Source organism: Gadus chalcogrammus, chromosome 11 (assembly GCF_026213295.1).
Source record: "Gadus chalcogrammus isolate NIFS_2021 chromosome 11, NIFS_Gcha_1.0, whole genome shotgun sequence".
NCBI classification, from domain to species: domain Eukaryota; kingdom Metazoa; phylum Chordata; class Actinopteri; order Gadiformes; family Gadidae; genus Gadus; species Gadus chalcogrammus.
Genome location: NC_079422.1, coordinates 22,007,000 through 22,025,225, shown reverse-complemented (window position 1 = coordinate 22,025,225; position 18,226 = coordinate 22,007,000). Strand labels below are relative to the sequence as shown.

Below are 18,226 nucleotides of genomic sequence, written 5' to 3'. Positions count from 1 at the left end.
TGTGTGTGTGTGTGTGTGTGTGTGTGTGTGTGTGTGTGTGCGTGCGTGTGCGTGTGCGTGTGCGTGCGTTTCGCAGACAAGGAAGGCGATAGATCGTGGTGATCTGCAGGCTGCCGGGGCGAAGAGCGCTGTAGCGCGCCGCCTGAACCACGCGGCCATCGGCATCGGGCTCATCCTCGCGGTCCTCTGCGGCCGCTTCTTCCTACTCAATTTGGTCAGATAATGCCACGGTGATCTCGTTTTGATTCAGCTCACCAGTAATCGTCCATTATATTTCAATGGTGTTGGTTTGATTCTACCAAGTTAAGGGGGCGGGGGGTATGTTTTCTAATGTCTGCTTTCACCAACATTTTCTACTATTAAAAAACGTATGCGTGGAATACTCGTTAATGGCAATTCATGTGAATGTTCTTAAAAGTCCCCATGAATAGACTTCTTTGTCATGTTTTGGCGTCAACAGTACCAAAATATACTCTATAATTATACTTTTAGGCTATTCTACTTGCAATTAGGCCTACTATTTCACAATCAACCATGAATTGTAACCAACCTTGGTAGGCACTATTGTTAACAGACAGACCGATTTTGTGACCTTTCAGTATCTTTTTTGAGGGCGCAAATCGATGGGAAGTTATGAATATTTCTGTGACACGCCCCCTTCGACTGCTTGGCCCCGAAAGTTTAGAGCTTTTACATTGCCAATAATAGAGACATTTGGTGGAGGTCCATAGCCTACTCGACCATTTGAGATATTCCATAAACCGACACCGCCTGGTCCTAGCATTCTATCAAGCGAGGTATTTTCAGTCCATTTCACAAGAGAAATACCTTTTGCAACGAAATGATTAATTCCATGCGAGGGCGGACTCAAATCATCTCTTTGACGGAGTCAAAGAGAGTGAGATTAGAGTGAGATTAGTCCTAAAGTGGTGACCTAATCTGATAGTGCAAGGTTCTCATCTTCCTGCTCCTGCACTTCACACTCAGAAAAGAAAGTGCGATTATATCGGTCAATAAATGAGACCTAACTGCAAAATCGCCCAAAAAAAAAAAACGCCGTCCAAAATATTTACAGCTCATATCGCTCTTGCGTTTTCTCGCGTGTGTTTACTGGGACCCACGCCGACGAGAGACATCTACAATCCGATTGGCTGGCGCCCATTTACAGCCGAAACGCTACTAGCTCATTTGCATAGAGTTGAGCTGTTTTCAACTCTCATTTACAGCTTCAGCTTTAAAGTTATCGCTCCAATCGCTTTATCGCTCATGTCTAATAAAAAGTCAATGGGGGCTTATAGCTCAAAACGCTTTACAGCTTTTGGTGTGAACGCAGTTATGGATCGGTCAATAAATGAGACCTAAATGAGATGAAATGCAATTTGGCGGTCAAATTAGGGAACCACGACAAACCAATTGTTATTATTTGATGCCCCCTTGTGATATGTGCGGGTACTACAAGTCATATCGACCCTTGACCTCAAAGTGTAGGGTTCCCTTTATTCAACATTTAAGTACAAATATTTGCGAAGAAATAATCAACATGCCAGACAAAAAAATTAAATTCAGACATTAACACAACTTGTTTATATAATGTCAAAACAAAGTCTTATTTTATATATATATATATCAACAATGAGCTTGTTGTCCCTTAGAGCATGCATGCACAGCAATTTGTTGCGTTACACAACGCACAGAAGGCAATAGTGACTGAGAGAAATCTACCCCCTACATTGTCATATGACACTATGTCAGATATTTACACTAAATCAACAATACTCACAACACCATCAGCGTGCATTTCAAAGAACAAACATTGGCAAGATGTTATTAGCAATCCCTTTCCATGAAACAGCAAATCAAAGGAAACCAACACCTTACAAAAACAGCTGATGTGTCTACCATTCACGATCAATGGTAGATTTACGAATCAAAGATGAATACCGTTCCACTGTTTACCGTTAGAATGGGGGTACAGCCACAATCATTTCAGTATCTGCCGCTGAAAGCTTTTAAATTAAAAAGGCATATATATCAGAATGATACAAACCGTCAAAGAGTAGGAGCAAAAATTAAAGCAAAATCATAAGTTAGCTCAGGAGTACATTTCCAAAGGGACGTTTAATAGCTGAATAGGTAGTTGAGTTATGAGATGCTGTGCTTGAGGACAAAGCGGAGGGATGATGTGTGTTTGGGTGGGGGGCTTAATAGGAGCGGATGGCGGGGGGAATGGCAGCACAAGCCTGTTCGTCTAGGGAGGTGTCAATCACAGGGCGGTACTCCAGAGTGACCTGGGATAGAAGGAAATGAGTCAAACACATGCACACCTAGAAACACATGGGACCTTATGTTTACACCAGGGTTGGATATGGACTTAAAAAAGGACAGTAAACCTAAAATCGTTTTTGCATCGTTTTAAAAAGGGTTATATGTCTTATATGATCTTCAACATAGTTATCTATCCCATTGTATCACTGTTTTCGTAAAGTATTCCATTCGTTGTCCATTTAATAGGCCCTTACAGGCGGCTGGATAGCGAGAGGAGACTCCTACCTTGCCAGTCTTTGGGTCAACGTAGGAAAGCGTGTGCTTCCTCCAGTGTTCCTCGAAGGGTTTCTTCTCCTGGCCCTGCAGAGGCTTGGTGTAGTCGTACTCGTCCATACGGTCCTTGGAGAAAACAGCCGTAAAATAAGGTTTAATGGAACAACAGGGACAAAGGAGAAACAAGAATTAAAGCTGATATATTATACCACCAGGTGTGATGCCTTCTGTCATCACAAGCGGGTGTATCCAGCACACATCTAGGTGGACACGCCCGCTTGTGATGTCAGAAGAGGCAGATTTTCAAAACGTCTTGTAATGGCTTATCACATTTCATCTTTAAGCCCATAGCTTAGTTTGTAGAATCCTATTATTTGAACGGAGCAAAGCACACAGAGCACCGCGTGGCTGTGGACTATGTTTGGAGCAATCGTTTCAATCCATTATTTTTGCGTCCGTCCCGACACATCTGTGCCCTTTGGAACAAGCACAGAGCGACGTCGGAGATGTCGAGAAGAGCAAAAGCCCCGCCAACGGACTTAAGAGGAGCTCAGACCTTGAAGTCCTCTCGGGAGTGTGCCCCCCTGCTCTCCTTCCTCTGCTCGGCACCGTGGATGGTCTGGGTGGCGTTCAGCATCAGGTTCTGCAGCTCAAGGGACTCCACCAGATCTGTGTTCCACACGATGCCTGGATGGATGCAGAGGGAGGGGGAAACCGACAGAGAGAACAGATCAGAAACTATACCGTGTGGGGAGAGACGAGTATAACAGGTGTGTAAGTGAAGTGGATGAATAACACGTTGCTGCAGCACCTCGGTCGAAGGTCTTGATGTCGTCCAGGGTCTGGTACACGGCGTCCAGCTTGTCACAGCCCTCCTTCAGGACGGAGCCGGTACGGAACACGGCGGCGTGGTTCTGCATCGTCTGCAGGGGGCCGAGGGAAGAGAAGCCAGTTAGAACGACACCGGAGATCACCGACAAGACTAGAGGAAGACATCGGCGAGGGCCAGCGTTTTACTGTTCGTCCGTCCACCGTAACGTGTCTGTATGTGTTTATTGAACCAGGTAAGTCCCACTGAGATGACAAGATCTATTTTTCTAGGGAGCCCTTTCCAAGATGAGCAATGCAGTGTTTCAAACAACATACGAGAAAACACAACTCCAAGTCCTAGCCCTCAAATGACTGAGGGGAGGAAAGGGAACCGACCGAGAAAACAATTGGTGCCAGTCGAGTTTGCCTCCGTCCAAACCCTTCCCTACATTCGTGAAAGCCTGCATCGGGGACAGCAGGTCCAACGGCGGTGGTCCCCTGCTGAACGGGACGCGGCACATAAGGAACCCGTTTGGGCGGCAGAACCCCCCCCCTACCTTCTGCATGTTGAGCCTGATCTCCGACGTCCTCATGGATCCGTCGGCGTAGCGGAGCTTGTCCAGGTTGGCCACGGACTCCTCCCCTGCGTTGGGCTTCAGCGGGGACAGCTGCTCTCCTGGGGAGGTAGGGACCAGGCACAGGTCAGCCTCACATGCAGTGCCGTCCCCGCTGCACACACATCCATCAATATTCACAAAAAATGCTAATGGCATTAGGGGAAAATATGGGTTTCATAACTAATTGCTCAGCGGTCAACACCAATAACCAAAAATAAATAAAGATATTCAGGTGCTTCAATAAACCCACGGCGGTAAAGCATACAAATAAACCAGATTCGCCTACGTGGCGTCATTCCCATTGGCCGACGCCGTTGTCCCTCCAAGGAACGTCGCCGGGGCAACGTTCTGGAAGACACCGCAGTAGAGCTTCCAGAACGTTGCCGGGGCAACGTTCTGGAAGCTCTACTGTAGGGTCTTCCAGAACGTTGCCAGAAGACCCTACAGTAGAGCTTCCAGAACGCAGCGCGGCTTAACTCGAGGTGGAGGGCCGGTCGGTCGGGGAGGTCGGTCGGAGGGTGGGGCTCACCGGGCTTGTCCTCCTCGGCGATGGTGAGGGCGCAGGCTCGGCCGAACACCACCAGGTCCAGCAGCGAGTTGGCGCCCAGGCGGTTGGCCCCGTGGACACTGGCACAGGCCGCTTCCCCGCAGGCGTACAGGCCCGGCACCACATGGTCCACGCCGTCGGAGTGAGTGATCACCTGGGGGGACGAATACGTTCACGGTCAAATACAGTGTATCCCGGGGTCCCCGTTCGTGCAGAAGCGTGCGTCGACGCGACGTGACGCACCTGTCCTTTGTAGTTGGTGGGCACGCCGCCCATGTTGTAGTGCACCGTGGGCAGCACGGGGATGGGCTCCTTGGTGACGTCCACCCCGGCGAAGATCATGGCCGTCTCCGAGATGCCCGGCAGCCTGGTGGCCAGCTGCTGGGGCGGGAGGTGGTGCAGCTGGAGGTGGACGTGGTCCTTATCGGGTCCCACCCCCCTGAGAGGGAAAAGGCGTAGAGGGACAAAAGGTTGTTTTACCAAGGGGGTCCAGCGTTTCCCCCAGTTAATGTCTGAGTCAAGGTGGTCAAGGAGCAGGGGGGGGGGGGTCTGCGTTTCTATTCAATTAAAAAAGCGGCACGACCATTGTTGTAACAGTATTACTGATGCATTACTGATCTTTTTTTTACACCTAATGGAGGTATGTTTTCTTTCCCTACTAGAGTTTTCTACTTTGTTAATGCATAATAATAAAAAAAAGTAAAAATAAATAATACATAATATATATATATATATTTTTATATACATTGGTAGTCAAGGCGGGGCCCTATTGTTGTTGTTAAGGCGGCCACCTTAACAATACAGTACTGGGGGAAACACTGGGGGTCTTTGTACGGTACGCCAACGGTTTACAGTAAGAGAGGGAATATCTAGATTCGCCATCCTTCATTGAGGGATTTTTTTTTTTATCTGGATTGAAAAACTCCCCGGTGTTGACGCAGGGCACACCTCGCCCACACCTGCCTACGCCTGTTCTGACCGGGGGCCAGTTTATCAGAAACAAAGCAAGACTCGTGCAGATTGGGCACGCACATAATCTGGCGGTTTCCACAATCTCAGAACGGGCGGCGTTACCATGGCTACCAGGGTCTACGAGGTCACATTGCTTTGGATCATGTTTAAATCGTACAAAAGCAAGGGATTTGAATTATCACAACAATGGGCACAGCACAGTAGTTTGGGATGCTTCAGAGAATTTTGCTTTCTATAGGGTTGAGGAACAGCGACATATGGGCGAAGCACGTGACACGCCATCGCACGCACGCACGCACACACGCACACGCACACACACACACACCTGCCCTCTCGGATCTCGATGGTCATGGAGCGGGAGACGACGTCGCGGGAGGCCAGGTCTTTGGCGTTGGGCGCGTAGCGCTCCATGAAGCGCTCCCCCTCGCTGTTGATCAGGATTCCGCCCTCGCCACGGCAACCCTCTGTGATCAGGCAGCCCGCGCCATAGATACCTAGAAATAAAGGATTCAGGATCCGTTAATAACGGTTCATCAGTTCAAGTTTTTTTTTTCCCCCCTGCTACACATTTATTATAAAATATTGGAAAATCCCACAGAATTGACATTGCACGATAACACCAGAATATAAATAAAACAGGAAATTGGATCACTTCTGTGTTTCTGGTTTTTGGACAAAAAACCGAACACAATTGAGAACCTTCTTAAACTGCTTCAAAACAAAACGTGAGAGGTCTGTTATGGAAAGGTCTTACAAATTCTGTCTGGTGTCAGATGGCCAGCAGGGACAAATATAAACATCAACTCTCCACTGGACTCATTATTGAAGTTCAAGACATAAACAACCGGCCAAAACAACAACCCCAATTGAATATTGACTGTATTACAAGTAATGATAGCAAACAACCAAAAATAACTGTTGCTTACTTATATTAAACTAAGCAACAGTCCAAAGAGGTCTGCCAGACTGTTTCCCCAGAATGCTAGTATTGCCAATTGTTCCAATTGTGTCCATTTTAAACTAACTCCTGGAGTAAAGCGCCATCATGAGGGTTTGTTGACAAGGAGTTTACTGCCTGCCTACAATTGGACAGTAATAAATCGACTACCTTACATGGCCATTTATATAACTAATCATTCAATAGACATCATTGGTCCGGGATGTGCGTTCTCCAACAAAGTCAAGGGCCCAACTTCACCGTCCTTTTTCCCCACACAATTATTACAGTTCTCGCTCATATTATAAAAAAGCCAAGCTTGTCTGTCCCCTTTTACATATTCACTGCATTGATTAATTCTGAACTGAGTGGGAAGCATTTTCATTGGTCCTAGGACACACGGTGGTCTGTTCCGCTCACCGGTGGGATGGAACTGCACAAACTCCAGGTCCTGGCAGGGCAGGCCAGCCCTGGTCACCATGGCGTTACCGTCCCCTGTGCTGGTGTGGGCGGAGGTGCAGCTGAAGAAGGTGCGACCGTAACCCCTGTAGGGAGATGGGACAGGAGTTATTACAGTCACCACTGGCTTCATGCTAACGCTTGTAACCGGACCTACCCTATTGAGTACCGTTACAGAAGATAAGAATACGATTGTCATTTATTAATCCCAGACAGGAAATGAGGGTATCACGGTACAAAGTGCAGGAACGTTGTAGAATTCACACAATAAGAATAGTCGAAAGATAGACGAATAAATGTAAAACATAAATTGACAGCAGGGTTAGCTACATGATTGAAACCGTGTGCTCCAGAGAGTACGATTGGTTCATCAGCTGGATATTAACAGAAACCACAGGGACAGTTCGCCCACCCGGTGGCGATGACGGTGTTCTTGGAGCGGAAGCGGTGGATGGAGCCGTCCTCCATGCAGAGGGCGATCACGCCTTTACACTCGCCGTCCTCCATCAGCAGGTCCAGGGCGAAGTACTCCACAAAGTAACTGGTGTCATAACGCAGGGACTGGAGAGACATGGGGGGGGGGGGGGGGGGGGGGGGCATTAGCCAAAGAGGAAAACACGTTTAAAAAACTGTCTTAAGAGAACTTTAGTTTGTCGTAGTTTCCATAGAGAGAATATTTGATTATGAATGGTTACCAGAGTGGTCATTGAGCAACAGAAAATGATTGTTTCATGAAAATTATTGTTTCATGAAAAATGCTACATTGTCAGATTTCACTATTGATTTTGTTCACGCCGATTTAATGTGTGGAGTCTATTCTCCATCCTGGCAACGTAGCGAGGGGAGTCACCAATTAACCTACAGTCATGAGACCACGGCAGTTCCCAAAGCGGCGCATACATAACATTCTGCGCGTGAGCAGTGGCGGACGCACCCGGAGGTGCGGACCCGGCACGAGCTACGGATCGGGTACTAGCGACAGACGTCGAGGATGTCGGACGTCGAGGATATGACAAACAACTATTGTAAATGTAAGATGGCTAACGGCTGATGCAGGAAATACCGCAGGAATTGATGTGTGTGTGTGTGTGTGTGTGTGTGTGTGTGTGTGTGTGTGTGTGTGTGTGTGTGTGTGTGTGTGTGTGTGTGTGTGTGTGTGTGTGTGTGTGTGTGTGTGTGTGTGTGTGTGTGTGTGTGTGTGTGTGTGTGTTTACCCGTCCGTAGAGTGTGTGCAGCAGGGAGTGTCCTGTCCTGTCGGCCACACAGCAGCAGCGGTGGGCCTGGCCTCCCTTGCCGAACTTGAGACTCTGACCCCCGAAGGCTCTCTGGTAGATCTTGCCGTCCTCGGTACGGCTGAACGGCATGCCGAAGTTCTCCAGCTGAGAGAGAGAGAGAGTGCGGGGAAACCCCGGGTTACTTGGTTTGCAGCGGAACTTCCGAAACAAATGATTTCCGATGATAATGTCGATGATAATGGACTTAAGGATGCGAAGCCTAAAATGAAAGAGAGAGCGTTTATGGATACGTGTGTGCGTGTGTGTAGCGTGTAGTTTGTGTGTTTACCTCCACTACAGCAGCGGGGGCCTGTTCTGTCATGTAGTGAATAGCATCCTGGTCTCCAAGCCAATCGGATCCCTTTACAGTGTCGTAGAAATGCCATCTCCAGTCATCCCCCTCCATGTTCCCAAGAGCTGCATTGATGCCACCCTGAAACGTAGAGGTCACGTGAAATAGATACCGTACAACAGAGCTACAAGCAAACTTTAAGTACAAATTACACTGAAGAGCTCAACATGTGAAGTTTAGATCCCGTCTAAGAACTAGGAATGCTAACAGTTATTTAGAGCTCAAAGACAACAATTTCTGGCTATAACGCTATGACCTATAAACAACAAAATGTAAAAATAACAGTAATGAGGGTGGCTCGTACCTGTGCAGCAACTGTGTGCGACCTGGTGGGGAAGAGCTTGGTTATACAGGCTGTGTTGAACCCAGCCTCAGATAGACCGAAGGCTGCTCTTAATCCTGCTCCACCGGCCCCGACGACCACTGCATCGAATTCATGGTCCACCACAGGGTACTGGGTGGAAATCTATGCAGATTGACCAGAAGTAAATCAGTATTAACATAATTTTTCTTTCAAGAAACACACATGCGTATAAAAACACAAAGACAAATATAGAAAACATACTCATTATTGCCGTAGCACAATAATGTTTATGCCGACTTACATCATTTGACACTTTGGCATTGTTCTTCTTGCCATAAATCGAAAAATGAAAGTCCCGGGAACATTTGGTAGCACCAAGAGAGGCCTGAAATGAAAACAATATTGAGTCAGAATTACGATAATGTACAAATGTAATATATTCTCCCCTCGTCTGCCTCTACTATAGGGTCAAGGAGATGAGAAAGCATTAAACCTATAGATTTTTGGGGAAAAAAATGGAAATATACTATACAATACAATACAAGGTGCTTTCAGCGACACAAAGGCAATTCATGTAGCATATTAATGATTTGACATTTTTAAACACAAAGCCTTGTAACTACAAGGCAGTTACGCAAGTCAAGGACTCAGGGTTATGAAACGTAAAGTGCACAATTATTTTGGTTTAGACGTACACACATACAAGTCAAATACATATATACCACAGCACTCATCACGAAATGAATAGATTATTACTTACAGCGTTAGTTTTGGAGGATAATATCCTTTTGGAAAGGAGACTTGAAGCCAAACGTATAGAAGCCATGTTTCATGTGAAGGACAGCTTTGGCGGAAACGGCGAAGGGAGCCTTTTTCGGGTTGTACACACCAGCTGGACCAAACCAACTCCGATGTGAGGGGTCAGAGGCAATCTTTAACGTTCTTTCGTATTTGTTTATAATGTATAACGAGATATTGTCATGAGATTGTATTCACATACGTTTCAATTTAATAAAGAATTCTGAAATTGAAAATTTTGGCTGAAAGAGAAACGTTTGCTGTGTTGTGATTTAATATGATCACCCAAATTGTGTCAGTTGGACTAATTTGGTTTACCTAACCAACTTTAATGGGAATTGTATAACCTGACGTGAAGGAACAAATGTATACGTGACCTAGTCTTTTACTTCAAGGTGAGACAAAACACCTAATTTTAACAAAATTCGAGTTGTTAAATACTTTCGTTGTGCAAATGTTTGTGAATAGCGAAGCAAATAGCCCTATGTTAAGCAACCCTGCGTGCATCAGCATTGTAGAAGTATTTTTTGCTGGTGAGGTTGCACGGCTAAAATGTAAACACTCCATTCCTTCAATGCGGCTCCCAATCCTTGCCCTGGCATGTAGTGAGCGAAACTGGTTTGTAACCACCTAACCGTTGCTAGCAATGCACCAATTTGTAGTTTTCAACTATTGTCCATCAAACGCAGCAATTGGTGGTACAATAGGAAAAGGTATTTATAAAACTCACTGGTTTCCCCAGATCATCAATTGCTAAAAATGACGGGAAACAATAACAACAATAAAAACAAAAAACAAATAATGTGTTATTGATAATACATAATATGGATGGATAGTTGCTGATGTGGTCAATGAAGAAACGCAAAATAAGAGTAGTTGCAGAAGTGTTGGGGCCTTTCCTCTCCCCTACACAAAGAACAGACAGTGAAGGGGAAGAGGTTATGGCGTTGCGCTCCCCGCTCATAACTAATGGACGTGTCCCCAACCTGCTGAACCTTTATCTAAGAGTCTCCTAATTTCATGCGCATGTTTCTACATATGAATATAGATACAAGTACCATGTTTTTGGTTCTTACAGTCAGCTCCATGAACAACTTGAACGACCCCCCCAGATGGAACATTGACCCAGACCCAGGAGAGAGGAGAGCTGGGGGTGGTAATGGTAACCCATGGAACTACGCCCTATTGATCCCGATGCTTGGACTGGCGGCCTTCCGTAAGCACATTTCTAAATGTATATTTGTGAACGTTTGCACAAGATTCAGAAAAATAGAGAGACGGATATTGAATGGGTTCTCAATGTATGAAAAATATTATCAATCCAATTCGTGAAATGGTCACAATGAGACAAAGCCTCGTCATTTGATGAGCAGCATAAACATATTTCACAGTAAACAGTGCTTGGTGGATTGTTCCTTTTAAGTGGCAGCCGATGCAAACAAGCTGTCTTTTGTACAGTGACCCTTTAAACTTGAAAGCAATTTAAAGTTTCCGGCTTGTTTTCCAATCACCTCCTGACTGCCCCTGTCGAAACAAGGTTGGATCTGGAGCAGGGAGTCCCAAAGGGAAATCGATGAGGTGAAGGTGCGGCATAATGAGCAGGTCTCCAGCATAAGGACAGAGATGGAGAAGAGGTACGGACACTCCCTGACAGAGGTGCGCAGGGCCGCGGCTCTGCTGGAGATCCAGGTGGAGACGGAGAAGCAAAGGGTCGAGGGCTACAAGAAGGCCATGCAGTCCCATAGGCTGCAGATGATGGATGAAAAGAAGCACTTAAAGCAGGTGAATAACGTTTCCTCCTTCTCAAAAGTGTCCCTTTCGCAAACTGTGAATGACTTGTGCTTGTAAATTCTTTTTTTTTACAAACATTTATTTGGGCTGCTCTCTTGTCTCTTCACAACAGCTTGATGTTCAGTTGTAACATTTAAAACCATTTAAACATATTCTGTCCTAATATTTCTTCGCTCCGATGGTTTCCATCCAGCATTATACACTTCTTGCAGGTTCTCCACATAATGATGTCTGTTCGGTTGCGATTGCCTTGAAACAGAACAAGCTCTCCTCCTCTCCGTCTGCCATTCAACCTGCCCTCTCGAACCCTTGCCCCCCCCCCCCCAACTAGGAGCGTGATGGCCTGGAGCAGGAGAAGCAGAGGATGCTGCAGTCTGGCACGGCCGGGGCGGTGCTCCGCGACGCCCTCGAGCAGGAGAGGGCCGAGCGTCCGAGGGCAGAGGCGGCTCTGAGGGAGCTGGAGGCCCGCCTGGTGGAGCGGCAGAACGCCTACTGCTCCATCCTGAGGCCCCGAGCCCAGCGGCAGGAGATGGAGCAGGAGATGCTGCTGGACGCCGTGAAGGTGGGCCTGGGCCGGGGCGTGGAGCTGGAGAGGGATCTGAAGGACATCTTCAGGAAGGACAAGCACTGTGCCGATGTGCTGAACACAGACGACCGTAAGAACGGCAGCCTGATGTGGGTGTACCTGAAGTACTGGCAGCTGCAGGTCACGGTGGAGGGGCACAAGAGGGCCCATGACGCCGTTCTGAGGGGGAAAATGGGTTCTCGTGTTGAGTGAACTGGGCGAGCGGGATCGGGGTCGGGGAAGAGGCTTTTTGGGAGAACTGCTGGCCGTCCTGATCCAGGAGACGATCCTGATATCCAACATCTCGTTTCAGTTTCTCTTTCCATGATTGGTCGGGCCTCGCTTCCACTGAAAACATATTTCAAAACCAAAAAACTGGACGCACCCATTAGCGCTATAAGGAGGGAGTTTTAGGTCATAACTAGTCATGCAATGGCTGGGCAGTATTCAGCCCCAAGCACTGATTGGTGTGTTCACTTTGGGGGTTTGGAAAGTTGGTTTCAACCGGAGACCGAATGGGCCTCACTGATGTTCAGCGAGAAACTGAATTTGTGAACTTGTCATCAGGGTCCCACAACTAGCACTTTGTTCGATTAGGATTTAAATTGAAAATAAATGTATTGTGTTCATTTTTAAGATTCACCTTTGATCCTATTGAGAGGATTGTAAATATTGAGCTTATAACAGTTATTTTTTTTATTGATTCTAATGATCAGATCTTTTTTTTTCTTCCATTCATGCTGTATGGACGTTCTTTCCAGAAGAGGTCTTCCATGAGTAATATGAGTATGTAAAGTAAGCATCTCTCTGAATTAGTGTTTATTTATATTGTTTCGCTGTCATAATATAAATATGTTTGGAAAACAAAATTCTTAAACCCCCCTCCTGATGATGAGGTAAAACTTTCTCATTAAAGAGATGACATGACATTTATTAAATTCAGGGAATACAAAGAACATTGACGCCACCATAATTTAATTCTGTCAATAAGTTTGTATGTAAAATGACTTTCACCCTTTTGCAAGCATTCATGTTTTATTTTATGTGCAACACTGTTGTACCAAGATACGAATGAAATGTGCATGCTTTGTTTTGCCACGTCTTTCATTTATTGGCCATCTTTTTGTTTGCTGTGATGTAAGTATTGCACAATAAAAATGGCGTTTAAAACCTTGGAACTGCAAGAGTATAACTTTTCAGAGCATACCATTCGAATAGTGTCATCCTATGGTTATTGCCCTTTTAAGAAAAGTTTCATGCATTTTGTTCTGCTTTGGGAATAAATAATAAATGTAACATCGAATGGCTACAGCAGTAGTTTAACCAAAAGCTTCCATTCACTTCATTTAAAAATGATCTGATTACGGAAACATGGCTAGAGATAATTTTATTAGCAAAATATTACATAAACATTTATGAGTTGCTTGTTTTGTCCATATGGTGTATTGTAAAATAATTACAAACACAATGCAACAGTTTGCTTTTGAATTCCAGACGTAGACATGAGACAATAACATACAAATAAAGTACATGAAACCAAATGGCAAAAAACTTGCCATTCAACTGTCTGTACTCGCACAATATATTTGTGTGTCTTAATGTGTTCACACAATCCGACGTTTAATCCCATTAGGTGAACCAGGTGGGTCGTTTCCTTGCTCTCTCCACTATCCTCTTGTCTTGGTCCTGGTCGCCCGGCATCTCTCCCTCATACAGGACAACCGTTTCAGTGGCTGGAGCCTTCAGGGGGCCTCCTTCCTGGGCGTTTATTTGAATGCGAATGAGCGACGTTTCTCTGCGTACCTTCTCGTAACAGAACCCACACAGGACGTGCTTCTGCTTTAGGTGGCCGCACTCCAAACACGGCACCACGTTGTCCTGGGAGTTGCGTAGTGTTTTGAAAGTAGGGTGTTTGAATGAACACGTGGTAAATGGAAGAGACAGGTGTAGACGGTGACATAAACAAAAAGGGAAGAAATCAAGCCAATCGTGTTAATGCTGGAAAGAATAGTGAATTGCTTAAAATAATAATAAATAATAAACTCATGTTATAAGATGTCAACAGAATTTCTCTTCAAATATATCAACGCCCAAGATTTATACATTTTACCCATACCTGGACTTTTATTAGTTTTTCGACGGCTCTTCTTCTAGTACGGTTGATTTCTATAGAGCGTCTTTTCTTAGGCGCTGCCATCCACATAATGTTGTCCAGGATGCCAGGCGGCTGTTCTGGGCTCTGCTGCTCTTCATCAAGATGCTCGTCCTGCTGGGGTTGGACCTGCAGTCTAGGGCCATTCAATGCAAGCGCAGGTGCTAGAAGAAAAATACATAACATTCACATTTAGGGCATTTAGCAGACGCTTTTATCCAAAATGACTCACAAGAAGTACATTTGTCAGAAGAAAGAGAAACAATGTATCGCTGTAGGTACAGTAAGGATGTTAATAGAACCAAGTGACAGACACTAACAATTGTTAGGATAACCCATTCCCTACAACACATTAATTAACACATTAACACGGTGAACACATTAATCTGACAACAAGGTAAGAAGGCCAAATGCTGGAATTGCAAAACAAACTTGGGAAACTACACATAGAGAAATATGCCTATGGTACTACAGTCCTAGCCCTCTTAGATAATCGGTGTTCAAAGCAAAAACTCACCCAAATGTCCGTCAAATCCTGCAGACTGTAGAAGCTTTCCTTCTAAGTGAAGCAATGAACGTCTCAGACTATGCAATAAACCCGCTAAACTCATCATTGTGTTTGGTTTTGTGTATGCTTGATCCTAAAGCATGGATGTCAGAGTGGGGTTTCACGCAGCTCACGGTCATTGGGACGTCAAACGTCATTCATGTGCGCCAATAAAAAGTGGCACGATGGATATTGTAGTTTTTATGTTATAAAATGTCAGCATTTTGGAGTTCAAGAAGCAAATATCTATATATTTGAAACAGGGGACTAAACGTAAATAATCACCCAAACGTATAATACAAAGTGTTACACAAAAAATTGATACTTGATATTAATAACATTAATAAAAAAGTTTACCACAACCTCTTGCACCGGAAACGTATATTCACCAATCACGTCCAGCGTTGTTGCTCCGACTGAAGGAACCTGCAGAAGCAAAAATGGCGGAACGTGGATACAGTTTCTCTCTCACCACATTTAGGTAAACTTAAACATAATACTGTCGTCCTGTGGTAATCGGGCACTAACCTGTTGTATTGATCGGTTCGTGTTTTGAAATCGATTGTTTCGTGGCCACTGCAGACTTCCGACTGTTTCTTCTGTTGCCGTAATACCGTAAAAACCTTGACGATGCGTTGTCATCCCCCTGTACTTATGAATGGACTCGTTAGCACGCCAGCTAAAAGCACGAGAGAATGGAATAACACTTACTTTATTTTATTTGTAGCAACATTTTAAATGATCGATGGACCTATTATTTGTCACTAAATATAAATCGTGTTGTGCTTCATTATTGTGGATGCTGAACACAAAGAACTGTCATAGTTAGCAATGATAGCTAAGTGCGCTTGCCAAGCCAACTTTTGGTTTCATTTCTGTTTTCGTTATAAACTGATGCATTGCCATTGTTGACCACTGATCTCCAAAAGTTCAGGTTCTCATGTTTATATTAGAGTATTCTGTTTGTATTAATAATACTCCCTCAACTCAATGTGAATGTTCTTTTCAGTCCTTCGGGTAAACTGGTCCAGATTGAGTATGCCCTGGCAGCCGTAGCAGCAGGAGCCCCCTCAGTCGGGATCAAAGGTAACAACAAAAATAAGTGTTATTTTTTGTACAATTTCTTCTGTATGTCCAGTTAAAAGTGATTTGATAATTGAGGAAAATGCTGGAGGTACAGTGATTTTTTTTTTTTAAATGGATCATTGAATGCAACACATTTTATTTAAATTGTCTTTGTTTTTCAGCATCCAATGGCGTTGTACTAGCAACAGAAAAGAAACAGAAGTCCATCCTTTACGATGAGCAGAGTGTTCATAAGGTGGAACCCATCACCAAGCACATAGGGATGGTGTACAGTGGGATGGGGCCTGACTACAGGTGTGTATGTGTCTGCACACTAATGTAACAATCTTTACCATTACATGTGTGATGCATAGCAATGGTAATTCTTGTGATAATACATTCTTGCATAGGACTCTGCAATGGCCTCATTAGCCTGAGCAATTTTTTGAGCAATTTTATGAATTGCTCAATTAAGCTCATGACTCACGCAACTTTTCAATCTGCCCTTTAGAGTTTTGGTACGTCGAGCCAGAAAATTGGCCCAACAGTACTTCTTGGTCTACCAGGAGCCCATCCCCACTGGACAGTTGGTTCAGAGAATTGCCTCTGTCATGCAGGAATATACACAGTCTGGGTAAGTTGTGGTTCATGTGTAACATTGCACCAACACATGAATGTACAAGTTAGATAATGTGTCAACCTATTCGTTTTTTTTGTATAATTGGGTATCCATATTTATAATTGGGGCTTCATTGTTAATTAAGCAACTGAGCCTAGACCTAGAAAACATTATATTTTGAACCTGTTGGCATTGCTGAAACAAAAAGGTTGAATATGTCCAATGATCCGAATTTAATATCATCATAGTAACGTATGCAAATTGTTAGTATAAACATTGAATTGTGAATGTAAACTTCAAAGATGTTCCAAATTTCCCGGAACGGCAAAAGTTAAAAATAAATAAATAATTGTGCAGTGTACTGCTTGAGCACAGTGATCCTTTCTTATCACGTGTTTCTAGTAATTCAATGACACTGATATTGTACTATTCATTAGCCTGGAATAGAAAACTTTGGATAAACAGACACGCGGTTCATTTTCTACTGCAATTTGTTTTACAAATGCTTGATTTTATATTCTAGCGGGGTGCGTCCATTTGGTGTGTCATTGCTGATTGCCGGATGGGATGAAGATCAACCCTACTTGTTCCAGTCTGATCCTTCTGTAAGTGTCAGTTAAAGTCATTTGAGTGAATGATATAAAGAGTCATTCAACCACTTTTACTGCAGTCATCACGTTTGTTGAAATGTCATGGCTTGTACTTGTTAATGGTAGTAATCTGTGATTACTACCGTGTCAGCCTGAGCCTACCAACCGTTTCAAGTTCATCCAAATCAACTTATTTTTTGCTTTTGACAGGGAGCGTACTTCGCATGGAAGGCCACAGCCATGGGGAAGAACTATGTAAACGGCAAAACATTCCTAGAAAAAAGGTATAGTGAAACTGCAATTTAAGAACTGTAAAATATTTTTTCTTAATTATTTTGAAGGCATTCTGAACTGTTATTCATATAACTGAAGGCATCAAAGTCTACTAAATGATATTATTTTAGGTAGAAACCAGTTACAAACTGTACATAACCATATGTAAACTGGATTTTTACTACATTGGTTTATGAGGTGATGATGATGTGGTACTATCACTAGGTATTATGGGATGAGAAAGTAAAATAACGTTGCGTTTATTTTCCCTTTCCCTTAAGGTACAACAATGACCTGGAATTGGAAGATGCCATCCACACTGCCATCTTGACACTGAAGGTATATTATGGATTTATTTCCACATTCATATGCCCTTTATGTCTAATATTATGCTCTTTATGTCTAATATTAACTCCAATCTAGCAGGGACACCCCACTGTTTGTGAACAGTGTGTGGTGTTTACAAACAGTAAATCCCATTTCTACCCCTTACCCCTCCCCCTTGTTTTGAAGGGGTAAGGGGAAGGGCTAATTCATGCCTTAGGCCCAATCCAATTTCTACCCCTTACCCCTTCCCCTTACCCCTTCAAAACAAGGGGGAGGGGTAAGGGGAAGAAATGGGATTGGGCCTAAGCAAGCCGGCCATTATCGTGAAATAAACCCTGATAGGGTGTTGGCGAATGGGCCTTGCATCAACTGAAGTTGTTTGTTTCGTGACGTTGACCTAGTTATTTCTTACTTGAATGAATGCCCAATCAAAAATCGGGTGTTCAACAAAGCTGTGTTTAAAATGGATCCTGACCCCCACCTTCTCCACGGTTCACGTTGCAGGAGAGCTTTGAGGGCCAGATGACGGAGGAGAACATCGAGGTCGGGATCTGCAACGAGGCTGGCTTCAGACGGCTCACCCCCGCTGAGGTCAAAGACTACCTGGCAGCCATTGCGTGAACTGTTTTGTTTTTTTCTGTCTACATGACCCTGTTTTTTCAATTAAAGACATGGCAGAGTAACTACAC

The 18,226-nt window shown here is 44.4% G+C and overlaps 5 protein-coding genes across 5 annotated transcripts in view; 3 read left to right on the top strand and 2 right to left on the bottom strand.

Annotated features, from left to right (window-relative positions):
- Positions 1-416, top strand: part of si:dkey-33i11.9 (synapse differentiation-inducing gene protein 1-like) — a 30,172-nt gene extending 29,756 nt beyond the window's left edge. The window contains exon 3 of the mRNA XM_056602249.1: positions 77-416. Coding sequence (XP_056458224.1) covers positions 77-223 — 147 coding nt within the window. The 3' untranslated portion in view covers positions 224-416. The remainder of the gene's footprint in view (positions 1-76) is intronic.
- sdha (succinate dehydrogenase complex, subunit A, flavoprotein (Fp)) lies at positions 285-9,680 on the bottom strand. The gene is made up of 15 exons (XM_056602244.1): positions 9,571-9,680; positions 9,112-9,195; positions 8,811-8,972; positions 8,444-8,587; positions 8,095-8,259; positions 7,293-7,441; positions 6,842-6,966; positions 5,810-5,978; positions 4,756-4,951; positions 4,495-4,666; positions 3,906-4,024; positions 3,350-3,461; positions 3,095-3,225; positions 2,551-2,664; positions 285-2,288 (listed from the first exon to the last, which is right to left on the bottom strand). The coding sequence occupies exons 1-15, from the start codon at positions 9,634-9,636 to the stop codon at positions 2,202-2,204; spliced, it is 1,995 nt and encodes a 664-aa protein (XP_056458219.1). The 5' UTR covers positions 9,637-9,680; the 3' UTR covers positions 285-2,201.
- A 230-nt stretch (positions 9,681-9,910) lies between these two features.
- On the top strand, positions 9,911-13,305 carry ccdc127a (coiled-coil domain containing 127a). Its single transcript, XM_056602245.1, has 4 exons — positions 9,911-10,003; positions 10,687-10,824; positions 11,146-11,390; positions 11,731-13,305. Exons 2-4 carry the CDS (start codon positions 10,695-10,697, stop codon positions 12,175-12,177), a joined length of 822 nt encoding a protein of 273 aa, XP_056458220.1. The 5' UTR covers positions 9,911-10,003; positions 10,687-10,694; the 3' UTR covers positions 12,178-13,305.
- mrpl32 (mitochondrial ribosomal protein L32) lies at positions 12,914-14,832 on the bottom strand. The gene is made up of 3 exons (XM_056602251.1): positions 14,634-14,832; positions 14,081-14,280; positions 12,914-13,842 (listed from the first exon to the last, which is right to left on the bottom strand). The coding sequence occupies exons 1-3, from the start codon at positions 14,728-14,730 to the stop codon at positions 13,594-13,596; spliced, it is 546 nt and encodes a 181-aa protein (XP_056458226.1). The 5' UTR covers positions 14,731-14,832; the 3' UTR covers positions 12,914-13,593.
- A 201-nt stretch (positions 14,833-15,033) lies between these two features.
- On the top strand, positions 15,034-18,225 carry LOC130391910 (proteasome subunit alpha type-2). The gene is made up of 8 exons (XM_056602246.1): positions 15,034-15,144; positions 15,673-15,749; positions 15,911-16,043; positions 16,240-16,362; positions 16,871-16,952; positions 17,148-17,221; positions 17,492-17,549; positions 18,042-18,225. Exons 1-8 carry the CDS (start codon positions 15,104-15,106, stop codon positions 18,156-18,158), a joined length of 705 nt encoding a protein of 234 aa, XP_056458221.1. The 5' UTR covers positions 15,034-15,103; the 3' UTR covers positions 18,159-18,225.
- Position 18,226: the final 1 nt, after the last annotated feature.

Bases quoted from the DNA above. Each gene is read 5' to 3' on its own strand.
- sdha (XM_056602244.1), bottom strand. From the start codon at position 9,636: ATGGCTTCTATACGTTTGGCTTCAAGTCTCCTTTCCAAAAGGATATTA. The intron at 8,588-8,810 runs GTACGAGCCACC...TCTACGTTTCAG, and splicing joins CGCACACAGTTGCTGCACAG to GGTGGCATCAATGCAGCTCT. The intron at 4,667-4,755 runs GTGCGTCACGTC...TCGTCCCCCCAG, and splicing joins CCACCAACTACAAAGGACAG to GTGATCACTCACTCCGACGG.
- ccdc127a (XM_056602245.1), top strand. From the start codon at position 10,695: ATGAACAACTTGAACGACCCCCCCAGATGGAACATTGACCCAGACCCA. The intron at 10,825-11,145 runs GTAAGCACATTT...TGTCGAAACAAG, and splicing joins GCTTGGACTGGCGGCCTTCC to GTTGGATCTGGAGCAGGGAG. The intron at 11,391-11,730 runs GTGAATAACGTT...CCCCCCAACTAG, and splicing joins AAAAGAAGCACTTAAAGCAG to GAGCGTGATGGCCTGGAGCA.
- mrpl32 (XM_056602251.1), bottom strand. From the start codon at position 14,730: ATGATGAGTTTAGCGGGTTTATTGCATAGTCTGAGACGTTCATTGCTT. The intron at 14,281-14,633 runs GTGAGTTTTTGC...TTTTTCTTCTAG, and splicing joins AGGATTTGACGGACATTTGG to CACCTGCGCTTGCATTGAAT. The intron at 13,843-14,080 runs GTATGGGTAAAA...CGCAACTCCCAG, and splicing joins AAAAACTAATAAAAGTCCAG to GACAACGTGGTGCCGTGTTT.
- LOC130391910 (XM_056602246.1), top strand. From the start codon at position 15,104: ATGGCGGAACGTGGATACAGTTTCTCTCTCACCACATTTAG. The intron at 15,750-15,910 runs GTAACAACAAAA...TTTGTTTTTCAG, and splicing joins CCCCTCAGTCGGGATCAAAG to CATCCAATGGCGTTGTACTA. The intron at 16,363-16,870 runs GTAAGTTGTGGT...TTTATATTCTAG, and splicing joins CAGGAATATACACAGTCTGG to CGGGGTGCGTCCATTTGGTG.